Source organism: Pholcus phalangioides, unplaced genomic scaffold (genome assembly GCF_987345545.1).
Source record: "Pholcus phalangioides strain wild (caught in Gottingen) unplaced genomic scaffold, Ppha-v1.0 ptg000008l_1, whole genome shotgun sequence".
NCBI lineage: Eukaryota > Metazoa > Arthropoda > Arachnida > Araneae > Pholcidae > Pholcus > Pholcus phalangioides.
Window position 1 is genome coordinate 24,245,055 of NW_028301601.1, and position 20,810 is coordinate 24,265,864.

General features: G+C 36.7%; 1 protein-coding gene and 1 non-coding gene across 3 annotated transcripts; one reads left to right on the forward strand and one right to left on the reverse strand.

The window, feature by feature from the left end:
* The first annotated feature begins 3,627 nt into the window (after positions 1-3,627).
* TRNAA-AGC (transfer RNA alanine (anticodon AGC)) lies at positions 3,628-3,699 on the forward strand. Its single transcript has one exon. It is a non-coding gene; the product is annotated as a tRNA-Ala (tRNA).
* Positions 3,700-4,826: 1,127 nt separating this feature from the next.
* Positions 4,827-20,323, reverse strand: LOC149084064 (uncharacterized). Of its 2 annotated transcripts, XM_089234415.1 has the most exons (10): positions 20,160-20,323; positions 19,774-19,883; positions 11,555-13,494; positions 10,410-10,744; positions 7,698-7,795; positions 7,410-7,568; positions 6,549-6,608; positions 5,601-5,790; positions 5,217-5,414; positions 4,827-5,041 (listed from the first exon to the last, which is right to left on the reverse strand). In XM_089234415.1, the coding sequence occupies exons 3-9, from the start codon at positions 11,856-11,858 to the stop codon at positions 5,403-5,405; spliced, it is 1,158 nt and encodes a 385-aa protein (XP_089090541.1). In that variant the 5' UTR covers positions 11,859-13,494; positions 19,774-19,883; positions 20,160-20,323; the 3' UTR covers positions 4,827-5,041; positions 5,217-5,402. The 2 variants fall into 2 exon arrangements, with proteins under 2 accessions (XP_089090541.1, XP_089090543.1); XM_089234417.1 differs by lacking the exon at positions 19,774-19,883.
* Positions 20,324-20,810: the final 487 nt, after the last annotated feature.

Sequence of the window (20,810 nt, forward strand, 5' to 3'; positions counted from 1 at the left end):
TCTCTAAGGCATTTGACTCCGTAAATCATGAAATTTTACTTAGTAAACTGTATTATGCTGGTGTCAGAGGTGAACCCTTTCTTTGGTTCAGATCATACTTAAGAAATAGAACACAAAATGTTAAAATTAACAAATCATTTAGTTCTTACTCAAACATTGGTAGAGAAGTTCCTCAGGGATCCATTTTGGGACCATTGCTTTTCATTATTTTCATCAATGATTTTTGTACTTTAAAACTTTTCGGTAAAATTATTACATACGCCGATGACTCTGTAATCCTTTATTCATGCGACAATAAATTTACATTGGTATCTCAAATTGAGCAAGATCTTCTAATTATTAATGATTGGTTTGCTCAAAATGATACGAGGTTAAACCTTGGCAAAACAAAATTCATGTACTTTTGCCTCAGGGGAAGTCCCAACTCAAATCTTATCAAATCTCACGCAACAGGTTGTTCACTTGACGTTTGTAATTGATAGTGTCTAGGAGAGGTCTTCTCGTGGAAGTATCTTGGTATCTACGTTGATTGCAATTTGAAATGGAAATCTCATGTTGAATTCATCACGAAAAAAATCTTGTATAAGTTTCACCATTTGCGAAGAATTGTTCATCACACTTTCTTGCATTCTGTGTTTTATGCCTATGTTCATTCATCGTTACAATACGGTCTACTTACATGGGGCTGCGATTATAAGACTAACTTATTACCAATTATAACTATTCAATTCGAATTTCTCAAGTTTTTAGGATACTCTACTTCAAATGACATTTCTTTATGTAATAAATATATCCTGAACCTACAACAACTTGTCTTCTATAAAGCAATGTCAAATTGTATGCGGAATGTCAATAGTGCAGCATTCAAATGTAATGTCAGCTTGGTTGTTATTGTAATGTATTGGAATACATGTAATGTTATTGCATATATTTGCAGTATCGCATCACTAAACAAATACAGGATGTGTAAAGATCATATTTGTAACTCTCATACTCAAAAATTTCTTACAAATAAAAGTTTTACAAATACAATGCCACAACAGGCAAATTGCCCAACGAGATGGCTGACTTAAGAACATCATGGATTCCAGAGGCATTTTTTTTTTGGAAGCCCTTCCTACTACTGCTACACCACACATGCACGCCGTCCACACCCCCCGCGGAACCCCCAACGAATCGGTACATGCGGGAATGTGCGTGTACATGTAGTGAAACCTGACGTGAAGTTTTTTTTTGTTTCTCTGTAATGCTTGTTATGTGTAGTGCTGCCATCTGCCACCAGTTTTTCTAACTATGAGTGAAATGTTATGATTGAATGATTTATCGTTGTAGGACTGTTGCTCTATGTGGCGAGACTTTTTAACCCTCTGACTGCTCAATTTGTGGACCGAAATTACTTCAAAAATTGTGTATTTTTTTTTTTTTTGCATATTTTATATCAATATATATTGGAGAATTGAACGGGGAGATCGGCTCCTATTTGCGCCTTGAAGTTGGGAACCACAGAAAACCAACTTCAGCCGACCACCACTGTGGGGTTCCAGCCCAGACCCTCGCATCGCAAGTCTGCCACTATAACCACTCGACCACCACAGCGGCATGCTTTTTGCTGTATCATGCACAACATATATACGTTTTTTTAATATAAACCTGTTAGATAGACAATTCTACACACACCCAGTATATTACAGTACTTTTATAAGTGTACACCAGATATATATACAGCAATAAATATTGAATTTTTTTAGTCCTGTCCAAATTCCAAAGCAAAACAAAAGAGAAAAACAATTTTTTTTGACACCTAGATTTTTTTACAATTTGTCCAGCCCTGGTATCCACATAGAGGCACAGACAACTATATATAGCGGATGCACCATATACGTGAAAGAAATAAGTGAATGTGAAGTAACAGCTACATTTTTCAAATATAAAGCATAACAAAAGCTATTTCATATATCATAACAAGTAAAAACTATTCCAAATCTATAAAGCTGTAAGTCAAATTTGTTTAATTATTATATTAGCTTTTAGAACATTTTCTCGCTTAGTACAAATTATTTACGTGGTCAAAACTTTTTACTCAGAGATTTCCTGTTAAAATTTTTTTATGACAGTTTTTTTGAAAAACGCTATAAGCAGGATGCACTGCAACACATAAATCAAAGGGTAAAAGCCAAGTGATGAAAACGGAAAATGCTGGGAAAGCGCAAAAAAAAACTTTTTGCAGCCCTTAGGGACGTCCACATTTGCAACCTGTTTACACATTTTTTTAGAACTTGTTAATTACTAGGAACTTTTCATGTTGACATTATAAAGGATTGCTTATTACTTTTATGTGAAAAACTAAGCATTTAAATTTTTTTGCAATCACTCATTTTATATTTTTATATTAAAAGTACTAGTACAACAAGTTATTTTGTTAAAAATTATTATTTAGGTTATTTCTAGATCTATAACATTAAAAATTAGGAACTTCATTAATATGCATTGGTATGAAATACAAAAAATACCTTTCATCCTTTATGGAGTCCCGACTCGCTCGAGAATCCCTGCTATCTGGTCTTTGAGGACGATCCATGTTCCACCTATCTTGCCTTTCGTATCTGCCTGGTCTTTCCTTGCTCATCTTATTGTCAGAATCGCAAGCCTCATCAAATGGATCCTAAAAAATAAAATTATATGCCATGCAAAATCAGAGATTCCTTGTTATCCATTGAGATGATTAGTGCTCACTCGTATTCGAATGAGCTTGGTGTCACATTTAATGTAAAATTCAAGAATCACTGCATGCAAATGGTGACAGTAGACATTCTAAAAGTGTCAATTATCCAGAAATGCACTTAGGTTTATGGAGTCAAAATTTAATATAATTTTCCAAAGTTACTGAGTCACCAATAGTCACTACAAATTGCAAGGTGACTCGGTTTGCCTTCATTTTACAAATAAATCAAACACTGCCATGTTTATCATGATAAAACTAATCCTACATTTAACAGAACTGTATCATTGTTCAGCAACCTCGAGGATGGATAATATGACTGGACTCATTCAATCTACAAACTAGATAGAAATCTGTGGGGGGACAACCTTGAATAATGCTACAAAAATACAGAATAACAGTCTCACACACAAGTGAATCTTCAATAAAACAAAACTTGAAATTGTTTCTAATTTCAAGTACTGAAATTATTGGATCTTATCATATCATATCGCATAGAATCACCATACTTTAATGTGTATAAATAATTCTTGTGAATAAGAAGAGGAACGCCCCACAAGAATTTTTTCACTTAAAAATTTATAAAAAGTTGGAGATTTATAATATATCCATGAATAGCAAAACCCCTCCTATTTTTCGGACCCAATTGGCAGGCTATTTAGGGGTTTCTCATACACGCTAAAACATGGTATTTACCAAAGCTTTTGAAGTTCAACACAAACATTGTTTGGCATGATGTTGCTCTCCACTTGTCAATGTAAGATATACAGAAAACTAGATGTGAAGATATTCATTTTTTGATATGTTGACTTTTTAAGGAAGGAAAAACTCACCTGCCTCCACCGGAAGTCAAAACCTGAGTCCCTCGTTTGCTATACATTATGCTCCAATGACGGAAAACCTCTATCTCCTCTGTAGCTTAGTGTTGAGAGCACTCGTCCAGCAAACGAGGAACCCAGGTTCAACTCCTGGTAGAGGAAGAGATGAGTTTTTCCCTACCCCTCAAAAAATCAACATCTCAAACAATAAATCTTCACACCATCCAGTTTTCTGTATATCTTGCACAAACATTGTTACTGAAACTTTCAAATGATTTCCCAGACGGGCAGAAATGGGATAATTTGTTGATGACATGAATTGGGCAAAAAGCTTTGCGAACCGAAGGAGTTGAAGAAAATTATTTTATGAAATAATGGACAAATACTCACAGGCATTCTTTCGTCATACTCCTTCATATTAGACCATGAACAACTCCCAGACCTAGAACCTTTTTCTGCCGAATCCCTTGGATCACTCTGTTTAGTATCATTTCTGTCTTTTCCAGATTCTCTTCCTTTATAACGATAGTCTTGAGTTTCAAAATCTCTCGCCCTAAATATTTAAAAGAAAAAAATATATATGAACTGCAGCTTTCAGTCAAAGAAACCTGTGAACTTCAAATGCTTGCAGATAGTGCTGAATACAAATTTAAAATAATCTCAGAGCGATTTAAAATAATTAAGTTAAGAGTTGCAAATGAAGCAAAAATATAAAAATGAATCGTGAGGTATACAAAAAATGGCATAGCTAATAACACATTCAGTCCAAGTGAGTTTTTTTTTTACCTTGAGTCAGATGACCTGTCCATATCTTTTGATGAAGGATCAAACTGTTTCTCATCAGTATGAGGGGTCCTTTTACTGTCACTTCCTCTCTGAGAAGAATCATACATCATTCCTCTGCTGCATTCACCTTTCTGATCATAATAATTATCTGTCGAAGAGCCATGCCAGCCTGTTGAAAATATAACAAGGTTTAAATAAAACTAATATAAAAGTACAAAAAGGTTACAATAAGCAAATCGCATAACAAGGTGACTAAATAATGAAACCTGCTCAAAATAAATGTGGATGGCTATATTTTTTTAAATACAATCACCCAAAACCCAAGAAATCACTAAAAAAACTCAGACAACAAAATCCATTGTCCACAAGATTCGCATTGCCAGTTGCCAAACAGCAAAAAATATTTCCTTGTTTTAGCCATCCTCTATTAGTATAAAACGATGTAATCACAAAAACTTCAGTCATAAACACAATGTGAAAATAATGCGACATACATACTTTTTCACTCTTCTCGAGTGCTTCTTTTTCTTGAGCAGTTTGTTTGCTCACATCGCTTCTCTTCCTCAGTCCTTCTTTGTCTACCCCTCTCAACAGCTTCTGTCATTTCCTCAGAATGCTGCTTTCGGTGCTGATGCCAACCCTCCTCTTCATCTGCTAGCGATGAAAGCCTTGAGCTTTGCCTCTGAGGGTGTGGTAGAGGAGGATAATTTCCATGTTGCTGTTTTTAATAACAAACATGTACACCTTGTAATTAACCAAATGAATGCAAGCTCTACTTTGAGAGTTACTACTGTACATAATTTATATGCTTGTTTTTTTTCTGCTTTCAAATCATCCAACTAAAATTTATAATTAACAAAATAATCTAATATTAAATAAAAATGTTCAATTACTTGTTGGGGTGGTGGAACCTGGCCCATCCGCATGTGAGGAGGAGGATATGCTGCATTCGGCTAAGTAGGAGGTGCTCCTCTGTAATCAAATGGTACCCTCTGTTGTACCTGAGATGGCTGCCAATGCCTTTACATTTCCATTCCCATGTTGGGTTGTCTAGCATGAGGAGCTTGGGACCAATTTTTCTACCTCTCATCCTTCAAGAATTATAGTGATTCGTGAGGCAGAGCAAAATTTCAAATATATGGACACATATTTGGTTATTTATTCGTGTATACACTAGCATACAATCCTACACATCCTTATATATAAAAATTCTCTGTACTTGGAAAACATTTTTCTTGAAAAATAAGTTTATATAAATATTGCAGAACATTTCTTACCCCTTCTCTGGAATAGCCTTCAGGTCGTTCAGAACCCCAATCCTGGTCACTTTCTATTTTCTTCTCAGTCCTTGAATCTCGCCAGTCTGTTTCACGATTTCTATCTTCTCGATCTGATACTAAAGTGCCTTCTCTGTCATGGTCTCCATCTATTTTGCTGGCTACTTGGCCCTTTTTTCCTTTGATGTCCCTAGAAATGAAATACCAAAGGGGTTCTATATATAAAACACATTCTAGTTATGATATAGTCAGCATACGTGAAAAATGATGAATGCATTCTGATAAAAAAATCAACACATTGGTATGAAAGATCATTCAAATGTTATTCTCCTATATATTTACTAAAATTATATTAGAGCTGCAACTTTCTACTTTCAAAGTTCTACAAATAGGGTTTATAACTCTTTACTTCTATTCAGCAGTGCTGTTTGTTTGCATGCGCACACACAAAGTTTCTTAATAAAGGCATTGTATATTTTTGATATTGATGCTTCTAAGCCACTCCTTTTATGTGAATCCAAAATATTTGATTATTTGTGAGATGTTCTTAAAGTTTCTACAGCTACCTCAAATGTACACATGGTTCAAAGTCTTTGACAAACCAGAAAATTTTTTAACCCTTACATTTTGGAGGGAAATACTATGTGTGGAGGATACATATTGCTGTGCATTTTTCAACAATGATAGAAAAGTAATTTGACAAACAATAAATGACATTTTTATGCTATTCAAATTTATGTAAATCAGTTCCCTGTGAAAAATACATTTTTTTATGTAAAATGTCATTTAGGGTACCACATTTGCTTAATATATCGACTGACATTTTTTCTCCTCTGGATATTCAATGCTTAATAATTAAAAATTAATCACCAAATAAAAATAGAGGCCTTGGCTAACTTAATCATGTTAAAAAGGTATTTTATAAATCGACCATATCCTGTGACTTACCTCTTATCCTTTTTCTGACCAGAAGGAGCATCTTCATCATCACTGAACACCAACTTTGCACTGAAAAAAAAAAAAAAATTTTTTTAAAGAGTTCCACAAAAGAAAAACTAACATGGGAAATATTAAAAGCTATTGGTCACAGTGGGTGGGTGATGAGAAGCGAAACATAGTTGATCAGCTTCAACATTTCATCATTCAGCTTATAATATGCTTAGCATTTCATAAATGCATGAAATAAAAATCAGGAAATTGTGTGTTTCAATACCATCAAAAATTGTGAAATGTTGCTTTTCTAAACACTCGTCATTATTGATGAAATATCCTGCCTTCTCAAAAGCTTTTCATTTTAGCAATAAGACGAGATTATACACGACGAGAATCCTTTTCAATGAGCACATTGACCATCCCCTTATTTCTGCTGAACTCAAAAGGAAGAAAATTCCATAAAAAAAAGATACTGCATTTTACAAGGAGTGTAGCGATTTCAGCTATGCGGTAAAACAATTAAATTCCTCATCTTGAATCAAATCAAAATTTTGATATCATGTAACAGTTGAATCCTGTTCTAACGAATACCAATATAACAAGAAAAACTTGTTTTAACAAACGCTTTTCTAATAAGCCAGATAAGTTTGCATAGAAACACAAAAACCTAGAATTCATTTATACCAGAATTTCGTTTTAATGAAGTGATTTTCTGGTCTCTTGGAATTTGTTATAACAGGATTGGATTGCATTATAATAGACAATACAACAGGAATTGCACACATATGATTTTGATAAACTAAAAAACACCAGCATATGACTGACGCACATTTCCTGTTGAGGGGAACATGAAACTATTATCTCAAACAAGCTTACTTGTAATCAATTTCACCATGTGAGGTTGCCCATGTGTCTTGGGTGTCATTGAATAAGATTTCATCAAAGCCCATTAATGCCTTTTCTGTGATTATAGCAGCAGGACGTTGATATGCCTCCTCTTCGGCTAAAGGACGAACTTGTTGAGACTGCTGACGCCTGATTTTAAACAGCAATTGAAAATATATAACATGTCATTAAGCATTCTTTTAATTTAAAAAAAAAAAATTATTACAAAAAAAAAAAACATCACAAAAAATTAAATAAATAAAACTAGGGAATACAAACCTCTGTTCTGGATGAGGATAGGGTTGCCTGGAAGGCGGTGGTGGAGACCTACCAGAAAAATTCGGATAACCACCAGGATATGAATTTCTTTGATACATCTTGATATAATATGAAAAAAGAAAAATTATTTAGCTTAATATGTGAGCACAACTTTCATAAACAACTAAATGGGCCATCTCTATGAAAAGCTAAATTAAAAATTGATTATTTATTATGTAAATCAATATAGTAAAAATACTTTTTTCAATTATAAAATACAGTCAAACTTAGTTAATTTGAAGTCCAAAGTCTGGGAAAAAAGTTTGAATTATCCAATCGATCTATCCCAGGTCAGTATAATGACTACAAATTACAACATTGTTGATGCCAATCATCAACATTGACATATGATAATTATTAAAATTTTATGATCAATTATTAATATTTAAGAAATGGTTTCATAATTTATAATTATAATAATAATTTATCTTAGCTGCTACATTATTCCCTGTTCTGGAATCAGCATCACTGCAAGATTTCTTGACTATGTTCAAAGCCGGAATTACGGAAACTGTTTATAATCATCTGTTTTGAAACTGTTTCCCAAATTTTACTCACCATTCTTATGCTATCAAGAAAATATACTTTCATTAACATATTACACAATTTGAACTTTCTGATACTTTCCCCACTCTTAATGACAACAAAAAGATTCAGATTTTGAATGTTATACCTTGATCTATGGATTAAAAAGCATAGTTGGCATCAAGTAGTACGCAATCCCAATGCACTCCACCTGAACAATGTTAAAATGGATATTTAATTATATTCGGGAAAAAAAGTATAGAGAAAAACTGAAGTTTCAGGCTTTTATTAAAAAAAAAAATTTGTTAAAAAATTTGTTGTATCGAGAAAAGCAAAGTCTGGCTTCTTGAAGAATTTTTCCAAACTAGATTTGCTCATAGAAAAATCTTTTCCCCCCCCCCTCCAATTTGAAAATAGTTCGAATTAAACAAGAAATTTCAACATTATATTACATAGAAAAGTCAAGGACTTCGTAGTAAAAGTTTGAATTGGATGAAATTTGAATTAACCAAGTTCTACTGTATTTATAATCAGCTTTTTTAACAAACAGGATATCATATTAAAAAAAAAAATTTGAAAGTAAACTATCCATTGACATTCCTATAAACACTTGTTCTAATTTCAGAACTTACAAGTCCAATCATTCTTAACAATTATTTTAGCATATTTTTTGTTTTCACCCAGGTACATTCATTTCATTTTTACTGAAACATAGTATTAATTAGAATATCTAATTTTTTTTGTTAGTCCCCATATACCACAGCTGCCAACTTTGGAGAATGAGAATTTGGGGAGGTTTTCGTGTAAATTCCGTACAAAAATAATTGTAAAATGGATCTTTTAAAACATCTTAGGGACTTTTCATTAATAAAAGGGAAATTTTAGGGATATTTTCCAATTGCAAAAAAACCTTGACATCGTGCAAGCCATCACTAATGATAGGCAACCATTATGTTAAATCCCTTGGGTTAAAATTACCTTTCAAAAATCCTGAAACCTTACAAACTAAAAAATATTCGCTGGGCCCGAAACGGGACATATGGATAAAGCAGATACATGTGATTGCGCCAATTTCGAATGACCGGATTCACACTTGCAGATTAGCGAATTTAGTGTTTTCTCCCTAAAAATGAGATTTGTGATTTGACAAAATTGTGACAATTTACATGACACTTATGAAGCAGCAGTTTTTATCCCAAGTAAACATTTAAGGAATAACTTTTTTCCTAATTGTAAGGATTTTTTTTTTTACAACCATGGACGAAATTTGGGAGATAAAGTGGAAATTCTGGAAACTTGGCAGCTATGCCCTATATTTCAGGGTTCCTTCTTTGTTAGAAGTCCCCCCCCCCCCCCCAGATCAATTTCAGTTACTTTTTGCACTAGTGATTTTTCCATCTTATAATTGGACGGCTTTTATATAAAAGGAACAACCCCAAATGCCATTTTTAACATTTTGGAGATACACCGACATTTGAACCATTGAAAGAGGTGGGATTTTTTTTTATCTAAGTAAAACGAAGTGACCTATAGGCTGTAATGCCGTCTGTGTGCACTTAAACCAACTATCCAAACTGAAGAGATAACTTTAAATGGCCTTTTCTCAGTTTTGAATTAACGGTGCTTGGTTCTTTTTATATAAAAGCCACCCAATTCTCACTTTGTTATTTCTCAAATCGTGAATAAATATTAAAAAAACCAAAATATCATGATAAAGCAGGGTTTAAGCCACGGTCGAATTTGCAAAAATGCGTAGAGGAGGTACGAAACAAGAAGACATCCAACCATAAATGGCTGAAAATCTGCTTGCGTAACACTTGAATGGTCCCTCTTCTCCGAACAAATTTAATACCAAAAATCCGGACTCTCAAAAAGTTTACCAAATTTGTTTCTTTCCTTCACAGAACTTTCCCCAGACTTTTATCACATATTAGCATCTTTTCTCGGCTTCTGCCAAATATTTTACGTTTACCCTGACCTTTTTTCTTTTATTTTCCCAGAGGTCTCTGCAAACCCTGTATAAAGAGTTTATTCAAAAATACTTTCCTTCGTGTAGTGTTAAAATACAGATTGCATTGAACATGGAAAATGAGAAATATGACAAACTAAAAATGTAACAAGCAAAATATATATTATGGAAATACTCACAAAATTAAGTAACATTCCACGAAACTGGGGTGGTGGTTGATGCAAACCAGATCCGGGTTCCATGGGTCCAGGAGGGACATTCCCTAACATGGGTGTACCAGGATTAGAACCACTGCCAGATCCAATATTATTTGAGTTCATTGTTCCGCTACGTATCTGCATGGAATATGGATGCTGATCACGCAGCTGCTGAGATTGGGGGTAAGCCTGTGCATCTGAGAGAGGTGGACCGTTCACGCCACTGTGGCAGGCCGCCTGAACCCATGGGCAGCAATGACGATTGTGATGGCTGTGGCTGTTGTTGCAGAGCTCCTCTCCCCCAACTGCCTCTTCGGCTGAAAGAATAATATCATTAAGTGACTTGAGGTGCATCTGATTACAAAAATAATTATATAATTGTTATGAACAACAGTTACTAAGCCTTCGAAGTACTGCAGCCCCATGCTACACCCCACTTATAACATGCAACATAGTCAGAGCTGCTGTTGGAAATTTAAACATGTCACCCTTTTTCCTTGCTTCACAATAAGCACGATATAGCACATGGGGAAACTATGTACCAAATTATTCTAACTTATTTTTTAGCCCCTCCCTCACTTGTACACTGAGCAGCAACTATAACCTTCCACCAGGAGCACATATGTAAGAGATACATGGGGGAAATGGAAGCATGTATCTCTTATATATATGCACCCGCTGAAAGTTTAATAGGGCTAAATGATGGAACACCAAAACTTGTTTATAAACAGTGATTATAAAGTAAATAGCCCTGAAGCATATTATATTGAGAAGACACCAACGAATAAGACAAATACACAAAAAACAATAAAAGTCCTAATGCATTTCAACACCAATGGGTGCCGTCTTCAGAAGAAAAATTTAACCACTAGTCTCACTGACCGAGTTTCCCACTTGGGTTGACAGACCAAATCTTAATGCTGCGAGACTAGTGGTTAAATTTTTCCTCTGAAGACAGCACTCATAGATGTTGAAATGCATTAGGACTTTTATTATTTTTTGTATTTGCCTTATTCGTTGGTGTCTTCTAAATATTCTTGGGCAAAGTTGATCAACTCTTCTAAGCATATAATAACACAAAGATGGCTTATTTAATGTTTTTATCAGCACTAAAGCAAGCTACTCACTTTTGAGGACATAAGCTTGGTCCAGGTGCGTACTGTGAATGTTGGTGCATCGCCACCAGCCAACTTGGGGAATTCCTGGACCAAGAAGTTCCATTGTAGCGGTGCGCATAGCGAATCTTAGCCGGCGAGATTCAGCAGTTGGAGATCGAGAAGTTGCTCTCACCGACGTTATGGGTTCAGGACAGCACTGAATGTCTTGAATTGCTGAAGTTTGGGGTGACTGCAACAACAGCCTATGGCAACATGCCCAGAGGAGATTGTGATCCGTATTTCTGATGAGATGCAAACCACTTTCATCAGCCATCTGCTACACCTGTTTCCGCAATGCAACAGCACAGCTACCTGGTCCAGATGCTATTGCCTTGTCAGCCAGTCTTAGAGCAACGTGTCCTCTTCTCGTCTGGCATTAGCGATGGCTATCATCAAGCTAGTCCAGTATTCCTTACCTACTTCAAACTCAACAGCAGTACCATTATTATGTTTGGCCAGCAGAAATTCAATTGGGTACTGTTATTCATCCTCAAGTCGTATTTCAGAATATGATGTCCTCCTCTCATCCTCTATAGTTGCAAATTTCTTTCATCAGCCATCTGCAACTGTAGAGGATGAGAGGTCATCATATTCTGAAATACGACTTGAGGACGAATAACGGTACCCAATTGAATTTCTGCTCGCCAAACTGGTAAAAATGCTTCTGCTGTTGAATTTGAAGTAGGTAAAGAACACTGGACCAGCTTGATGATAGCCGTCGCTGATGCCAGACAAGGACACATTGCACTGAGACTGGCTGACAAGGCAACAAACAGCATCTGCACCAGGTAACTGCTTTTGTATTGTGGAAGCAGGTGTAGCAGATGTAAGAAATTTGCAACTGCAAAGGATGAGAAATAGGATGTTTGGGCAGCGGGAAAAAGATTTAAAAAAAAAAAAAAAATAATAATAATAATAATAAAAAAAAAACAAAGGGGGAACAGCAGGACGGTTGGGAGCTCTGCCTAACACAAGGCATCTTTGACACATGGTCTTAGAGCGGTGATAAGTTCGGGGTCAAGATTTAACTGGAAAAACATCAACTCAATTTTTCCACAATCGTCTTTTTCATATTCTTCAACGAAGGTTTGTAAAAACCTTAAACAAAAGATTACTAGCGCATTTACCCGGAATTTAGCTGCTGCCAGGATTAGAATCGCTGCAGTATTTATGTCCAAATTTTCTAACTGTGCGGAATAAAAGTAATTTACTAAATATTGCATAATATCGGAAGGAAATTCCTCTTCACTTATCTCTGTGATATCATCTTCTGGAGTGTACTTTTCAGTCCATGCGTACAATACGATTTTATGACACATGACTTTTCCGTCTTTACATACAATAGTCATATCCGGACTAATTTTTTGGGCCAGTTTCATGAAAGCTTCGCATAACAAAGCGGCACTACTAATAGAGTTGAAATCTCGGTTTTGGGCACCAGTTGTGGTGGAACTGGTGTACGTCACATTTATTTTGAGTACAAGAGCGATCCCTTTCAATTGTACCACCAACTCTTCTACTGTTTTCCCAAGTGAAAACTGTATCTTTTTATCTTTCATGTATAATTTCCACTTATCGCTCTGTTTTTTAAATATCTCATAACCTTCACTATCATGAATAACAATACTGACTTTGGCAAATGTATCGGGCTTGCGATTTTTGTTTTTTAAGATGAATGTTACTGGAAGCTCCTTATTTCTTTCCTGAATTAAGTTTAATTTGAACTGACAATTAAATCGAGATCTGTTGTTCACTGGAGCACACCAAGCACTCTTCAACGAAACAGTCTTGTTTCGAATAACAGAAACAAAATCACTGATTTTCCAGTCTATACTGAACTCTCCATCTCTATATTCTTTTCTATTCAATTTGATCAATGCCATTTTTGATGCCATTTTTGCTATCGATACCTACAGATAAGAGAGGGAGAAAAAAACATACAATATTTGTATTTTTAAATAAATAAACCAACTACAGGCTAAAGCCCAGTTACAGTTCACATATAGGAATCTTATACATAAATGTGAAAGTATGTATTTCTGTATGAGAGTTAAAATGCAAAATCACTCAGCACTGCTATCATTTTCACATCAGTTGATCAAACTTGGCAATGGAAGAATTCCCATAGACCCAAGCACTGGACTGATTACGTTCCCAAATGGATTTTGCTAGTTGTTAAACTCAGTTCAAGATCTTGCAGACAAAGTCTTTCCAAACATGCAACAAAATCACCAAAACCATGAATGGCTTTGTGAGAGAGGGCACTGAAAAATGAGTGAACAAGATCAACGAAAAAATCCTAAAAATGATTCCAGGAGACTCCACATCTTAAAAATTGGTTAACACTATCACAGACAGTTCTGTATCCTGCAGAATTTCTGAACTCTTTGGATATTCTGGGTGTGCCACCACACAACTTAACCCTCATAGTCGGAGCACCTATAATGCTTTCAAGAAATTTGGAGACACTGAGACTCTGCGTGAAGAAATTGCTTGATAACATCATTGAAGCAACGATTGTATCTTGGATGTGCCAAAGGAAAAGAGAGACGTCTTCATTCCATATATCCCAATTATCACTGAAGAAATGCCATTCACTTTCAAGCGGTTACAGTTCCCAATTCGCGTTCAGCTTTTGCCATGACAATCAACAAAGTGCAAGGCCAGTCATTAGCAGTGGCAAGTATCAACGTACTTAAGCCCTGTTTTTCACACGGACAACTTTTCATCGCGTGTTGGTAATCCCAAAAATTTATAAAAAATACACACCAGATGGAAAAACAAAAAAAAATATTGCGTATCCACAAGTAATTGCCTGAAGTTTTTAATTTTAAGAATAAAAGAAATTTTTTCTTACATGCAGAATTTTTTTTTGATTAAGAAATAATTAATAAGCTATACATATAAATTTTTTACGGGGCGAACAACGTCGCCGGGTATCAGCTAGTACAAGATAAAGACATCTGAGAAATCAGTACAAAGGAGAATTTTTCAAACATTAGAACGATATGGAGAAATGATGCATAAAAAAGATTCCGACATCTAAGATGTTTTTAATGTTAATACTATGCAAAATAAAAAACTGGTTTAAACCCAAAAAAAAAAAACAAAAAAAAACAAAAAAAAAACAAACAACAACCATTTTTTTGGGTTTTTTTTAACCAACCCCGGTTTATACACTGCATGACTTAATGGAATTCAATAACGATTATACATGAATTTCGGCAACCAAGGTCATGCCCCTGATAAATGATTGCAGATAAATGCTACGTAAAGAAAGTCACGTCTTTGCCAGTTGCTTAAATGCAGTCACCAAGACATTTTTACGGCTGCTCGATGGAAATGACAACAGCTGTCCTCTATGGGTGTTTTCCCTAATGACGACGGCAGGCATCAACTCTTATAAGTCATTGACGTCACGACAACGTGAAAGCTAGCGTAAAATCTAATCCAATTTCCTGCGAAAATCTGGAGAGTTGGCAGGTCTGTACATATATGCAGAGTCTAGCGTTCTCACGAGCAAGAAATTTGCATAAGCTGGCGAACTGATTTTCCGAAACATCACATATAAAAAGAAATCAGTTAGGCTGATGCCAGACGAGCATGATTATTGTGCACCGAAGATGACAATGCATGAATAGTTTTCAGTTGAACGCTGTTTTTCATAGATGAGCCAGTTTCCTAGTAGAAATAAAACCACCAGTCTGCCATGAACTTTGCTGTCCGCGACCACATGACAACTTTAGTTTACTCTTCATCCAGCAAAGCGTTCACCAAAAATGAGACATGAAGTTGATATTTGTAATTTTTCTGCTAAAATTGAGAGAAAATGTAAATTTGGCTAAATTTAGGAGAATTCTAAAAATCACAGAGAGTGAGTAGAAGACTTAAAAAAACATCTCCCACCTAAATCCAGACCATTGGTAGGTCTGCGAGAAACACGTAAGAATTTATATATACACTGCTGGCCACCCCAATTGCAACACCAAGAAAGACAAGAGATATCGCAACAATATTTATTTTGTAGATAACATGTTGACCAAGCATCAAATGATTAAATTTATAGACTTCTGTGAAGTGTGGTTCCTGCCAAAATCAGTAGCCAGAGTAGCCGCCATTGTTGGAGATCACCGCTGCCACACGCCTCAGCATTGATTCAAAGAGACTTTGGATGTGTTCTTGGGGTACAGCAGACCAAGCAGCTTCCACGCGTTGCCAAAGTTGATCTGGTGTGGCAGCTGGGGATGTAATCTGGGTCAATCGTTGAGCAACCATGGACCACATGTTTTCTATCGGCGAAAGATCCGGAGAGCGAGCTGGCCAGGAAAGCAATTCAATCTGGCGATTGACGAAAAACCTTTGGGCAATGCGTGCCATGTGTGGTCGCGCATTATCCTGTTGAAATATGGCTGTGGGCAAGCCCTGAAGGTAAGGAAGGACAACTGGCTCCAACACCTCGGAGGTGTAGCGCTGGCTTTTTAAAGTACCGGCAATGCGTACTAGAGGAGTGAGAGAGTGATATCCAATACCGCCCCATACCATAATATCCGGTGCAGGACCAGTGTGGCGGTGCATAACGCAGCTGTTCAGTATCCTCTCTCCATGGTGTCTCCAGACTCGAATCCAACCATCGTGGTGTTGCAGACAGAAGCGTGACTCGTCAGTAAAGACAATTTCATTCCATTGTGCCGTCCACATCCTTCTTTCATAGCACCATTGGCGGCAGAGACGTCTGTGGTTCTGCGTCAAGGGTAGACAAAGCAATGGACGTCTTGCGGACAGACCACTCTGCTGTAAACGGCGTCGAACAGTACGCGCAGACACTGGATGATGCGGTACAGACTGAATGTGCTGTGGCTGAGCGATCCGTCACTGCCATACGCACAGTACGCCTGTCATCACGTGAAGTGGTGCACTGAGGTGGATGCGATCGAACACGTCGGTCCGTCATACCCTCCTGCATCCAACGATCACATATCCGCATTACAGTTGTTTGGTTTCGTCTAACACGACTACTACCGATTTCCCTGAAAGATAATCCACAATCTCGGTAGGCCACTATCCTTCCTCTGTCGAACTCGGATACTTGATCAAAAGATGATCGCTGTTTTCTACGAGGCATAATTGATCGGTTTTTTGAAAAAACCACAAGAAAAACATAATCGCCGTACTTCAAATCGTCGAAATCTCCAAGCCTTAAATAGCACTTTGAAGTGGCGCCACAGGCGCACATGATGTGCGTCTGCGCTGAAATTCTAATCATTTGCATATCTCACCTCCGCTAATGCATGTTGTAAATTTCATATTATTTGCACGCTTCCTTCAGGGTGTTGCATTTACGGTGGCCAGCAGTGTATATATGTAAGTCTGGGAGATGAAGAAAAAATTCAGGGAGACTTGACAGATACGTTGTTGTGATTGTTATGTACCTATGTTGTCCCTTATCTGACCCCTGACCTCTTTAGCCTTTATAATGGCTGTATCCATACATGACATCCCTCTCTTAAGCTTTTAGGTTACATAGTCATTCAAATATATTGGACGTTTACAAATTCTCCCCACTCCAGTAATCTTTTGATTAACGTCTGTATGCAGTGTAGGAAGATCATTTTGGGTATGTTCATAGTTTCCAGAGCCAATGTTCAGGTCATCAAACTCCTGTGACGCATTGTATTTGAAAGTTACCATTTGATTGGTATTTGAAAAATACCAATCAAGACCTGGGGTTTCATATGTCATAGGTAATAACACACCAACCTCATGCAGTAGTGTATTTACAGGGGGACTTAGCAGGCTATAGCCCAGAGTGACAAATTTTGGAGTATAGAAAGCAGGGAGAGAATTTTTTTTTTTTTTTAAATTCACGTTTCATAAAAGTGTGGAAGTGCCATGTGTCATTCACAAATGTGAGCCGATCTCCCCATTAACCCTCTGGCTGCTCATCCCGCGATTTCCACAGGCAACTCAAATGTAGCAAAATCTGCTCATCCCGCGGGCATGTGTTTTTTTTTCCTTTATTGAGAAGCGCATCCTGTTTTTTCCCAGTTTAACCACTGAAATAAATACTATACAGTATTAGATGTTTAATTTACGTTTTGGCCAACAGATGCCGTTAGTTGTCCACTAAATTGCGGCATTTGAAGGCACGTGGTATTACCCCTCAAACTTCACTTTTTGCCGCTTTTTTCTTATCAGAAATGACTGCTAGAAAACGTTCAGCGATTGACAGCTTGTATATTCCTGATGACTTATCAGATTCTGAAAGCGATTTTAGTTTTGATAGTAATGGTGATATAGATTTTTCAGACTGCTCCTCATATAGCGATGAATCTGATCATGATTCAATAAACTTGCAAAGCGTTAGGCAGTGGTGCAAAATTTATATGAAGAATATTCCTCCTCCTCCTTCAGTTCTTTTTCGTGGAAATCCGGGAATACTGTGAATATAGCTGACAATGCAAGTATATTGAACTTTTTTTTGATGATCAAATATTACGAATGATAGTCCGAGAAACCAATAGATACGCTGAACAATATATCCATAAAACAGTTTGTAAAGAGGGATCACGCTGGAAAAAATGGACAGAAACGAATGTTGAAGAACTAAGACTATTTTTTGCAGTTTTGTTACTCCAAGGAGTCATAAATAAGCCAGAACAAGAGCATTATTGCTCTAAGCGTCAAATATTATCCACACCAATTTTTACAAAAGTAATTGGAAAAAATAGGTTTTTATTGCTCATGAAGTTTCTTCATTTTACTAATAATGAGGAATTTGATAAAGACTGACACCCATGGCCGAAATTAAATAAAATTCATGAACTAATGGAACATCTTCAATGCAAATTTCGAGAAGTCTATATACCAGGGAAAAATCTTAGTTTAGATGAGAGTTTGATGTGGTTCAAAGGCAGGCTCAAGTGGAAAATGTTTATTGCCAAAAAAAGAGCAAGATTTGGCTTGAAGTTTTTCATTCTTTGTGAAGCAGAAAGTGGATACATTTCAGATTTCCGCATATACACAGGTGATGGAACAGTGTATAATCCGAAATACAGCCAATATCCAGTTTCCACCAAAATTGTTTTACACTTGATGGATCGATTCCTGGGATAAGGTTATTGTGTCACTATTGATAATTTTTATATGTCTCCACAGCTTGCAGACATCTTAGTTACAGAAAAGACGGACACTTATGGGACAGTGAATAAAACCAGAAAAGACCTCCCTGTCAACTTTTCAAAAGAGGAAGTCCCCAAGGGTGAGATTGTTGCTTATCAAAGAGGCAAAGTTATGGCCCCGAAGTGGCAGGACAAGAAGAGTGTCTGCCTTATGAGTACTATTCATGATGCAAGCTCTTATTTGGTGACATCAAATCTAAAAAGACTTATGAAACCAGTTGTCGTTTGTGATTATAATAATACAATGGGTGGCGTCGATTTATGCGACCAAGAAATGTCCTACTACCCTACGCTCCGAAAACAACAGGGGAAGTATTACATCAAAATTTTCAGGCAGTTTTTAGATCAATCGTTGTGGAATGCCTATGTACTTTACAAAAAGCAAAACCCAACAGAAAATATAAAGCTTTTGGAATTTTGTTTGCAAATGGTTGAAGAAAGTATCCAAAAGTATTCTGATAGTGATAAAAGCGGTTGTCCTGGAAGACAGAGTTCTACTCTGAACCCTTTGAGATTGGCAGCTCGTCATTTTGCAAGCCACATACCACCTAACCCCATAAAAAGAGAGCCTCGAAGACAGTGTGCTGTTTGCTGTTCAACAAAGGATGCAAATGGAAAAAAAAATTCGCAAAGAAACACGAATCTGGTGCAAAGACTGTGAAGTTGGACTTTGCCTTGAACCCTGTTTCGAACTCTATCATACTAAACTACATTTCTAAGATATTTTTTTCTCAGTGCTTTATATTTTCTTAAATTTTATACATTTTACATTTTTATATTATGCAATAGATAGAAATTAAATGTAATTCATTCTATTGATTTATTCTATTTTCCTCGAGTGGATGTGGAACCCCTGATAAGTGCACACTGAGCCCCAAGAGGATGTATGGAGCACCAGTAGAGAACCACTGATACAGGTGATTATCCTTATGGAGGGTATTGAGAAGGGTGGGGTGGGGTGGGGGGGGGGGGGAAAGAGACAAAAAAAAAAAAAAAAAAAATAGAACTTACGTCTTTGTGATTACCATGTAGAGTTTCACACTTTCTGATTTCACTACAGCGGACAAAGCTGCCACAAGACTGTGCTTTTCATTGACACTTTGCTTAGCACGGCCAGACAACTGCAAAAGTTTATTAAAAAAAATATTCATGCACAAGATAGCACCATACAAGCCGATTCCTGAAAAAAAAAATCCCCCCCCCCGCCTCCATGGGGACCAAGGCCCTTTCGTTGCATTCTGGGAGAGTGCGCTACAGAAGCAGGTAGAATATTTTGTCTTTGTCCCTGTAGAGACAGAGGTGAATTTAGAGAACCACTGATATAGGTGATTATCCTTATGGAGGGTATTGAGAAGGGTGGTGGTGGGGGGAAGAGAAAAAAAATAATTAGAACTCACTTCTTTGTGATTGCCATGTAGAGTTTCACACCTTCTGGTTTCACTTCAGAGGACAAAGCTGCCACAAGACTGTGCTTTTCACTGAGACGTTGCTTTGGACAGATTGGACAAAGATGCTCTCAATCTCCCAATGGAAGAAAAACTCTTGCTACCACGCAGTCACATCAAACAGGAGCTAAAAAGTGACCTGTTACAAAAATGACAACAGCTATGGGACAAGAATGCACATAAAGATGTCTATAAGATACAGAAACGTGTCCGTTGGAATAGTACCACTTGGTCTAGAGAGAAAGTGATCATGATAACTGAGCACGGCCCATTACAGACTTATCTAGAATGTTTCAAGAAGTCGGACAACGCCATGTGTGCTTGTGGTTAGATTGGATCTTTATGGCATTACCCAGGGGTGGGAAGTGACTAAGTCCATTTCGGAACAGCTTTGGAGCAGCAAAATTCAGGATTCGGAGCAGTTTTGGAACAGCAAATTCTGGATTTGGAGCAATTTCGGAGCAGCAAAATGTGGGATTCGGAGCAGATATTTATAAATTGGAGCAGTGAAATTAACAAGAATATTTTCGTTAACAACCCTTTTCAAAATAAAACTGCACTGTCTTTTGCTATGAAACATCTCTTCATCAGCTTGATTTTTGT

What these genes read in the sequence shown, in the direction of transcription:
- LOC149084064 (XM_089234417.1), bottom strand. Translation starts at nt 11,858, where the DNA reads ATGGCTGATGAAAGTGGTTTGCATCTCATCAGAAATACGGATCACAAT. An exon ending in GTGGAATGTTACTTAATTTT is followed by an intron (nt 7,796 to 10,409) that starts GTGAGTATTTCC and finishes TATTATATCAAG; the next exon opens with ATGTATCAAAGAAATTCATA. An exon ending in GGTCAGAAAAAGGATAAGAG is followed by an intron (nt 5,791 to 6,548) that starts GTAAGTCACAGG and finishes TTTCATTTCTAG; the next exon opens with GGACATCAAAGGAAAAAAGG.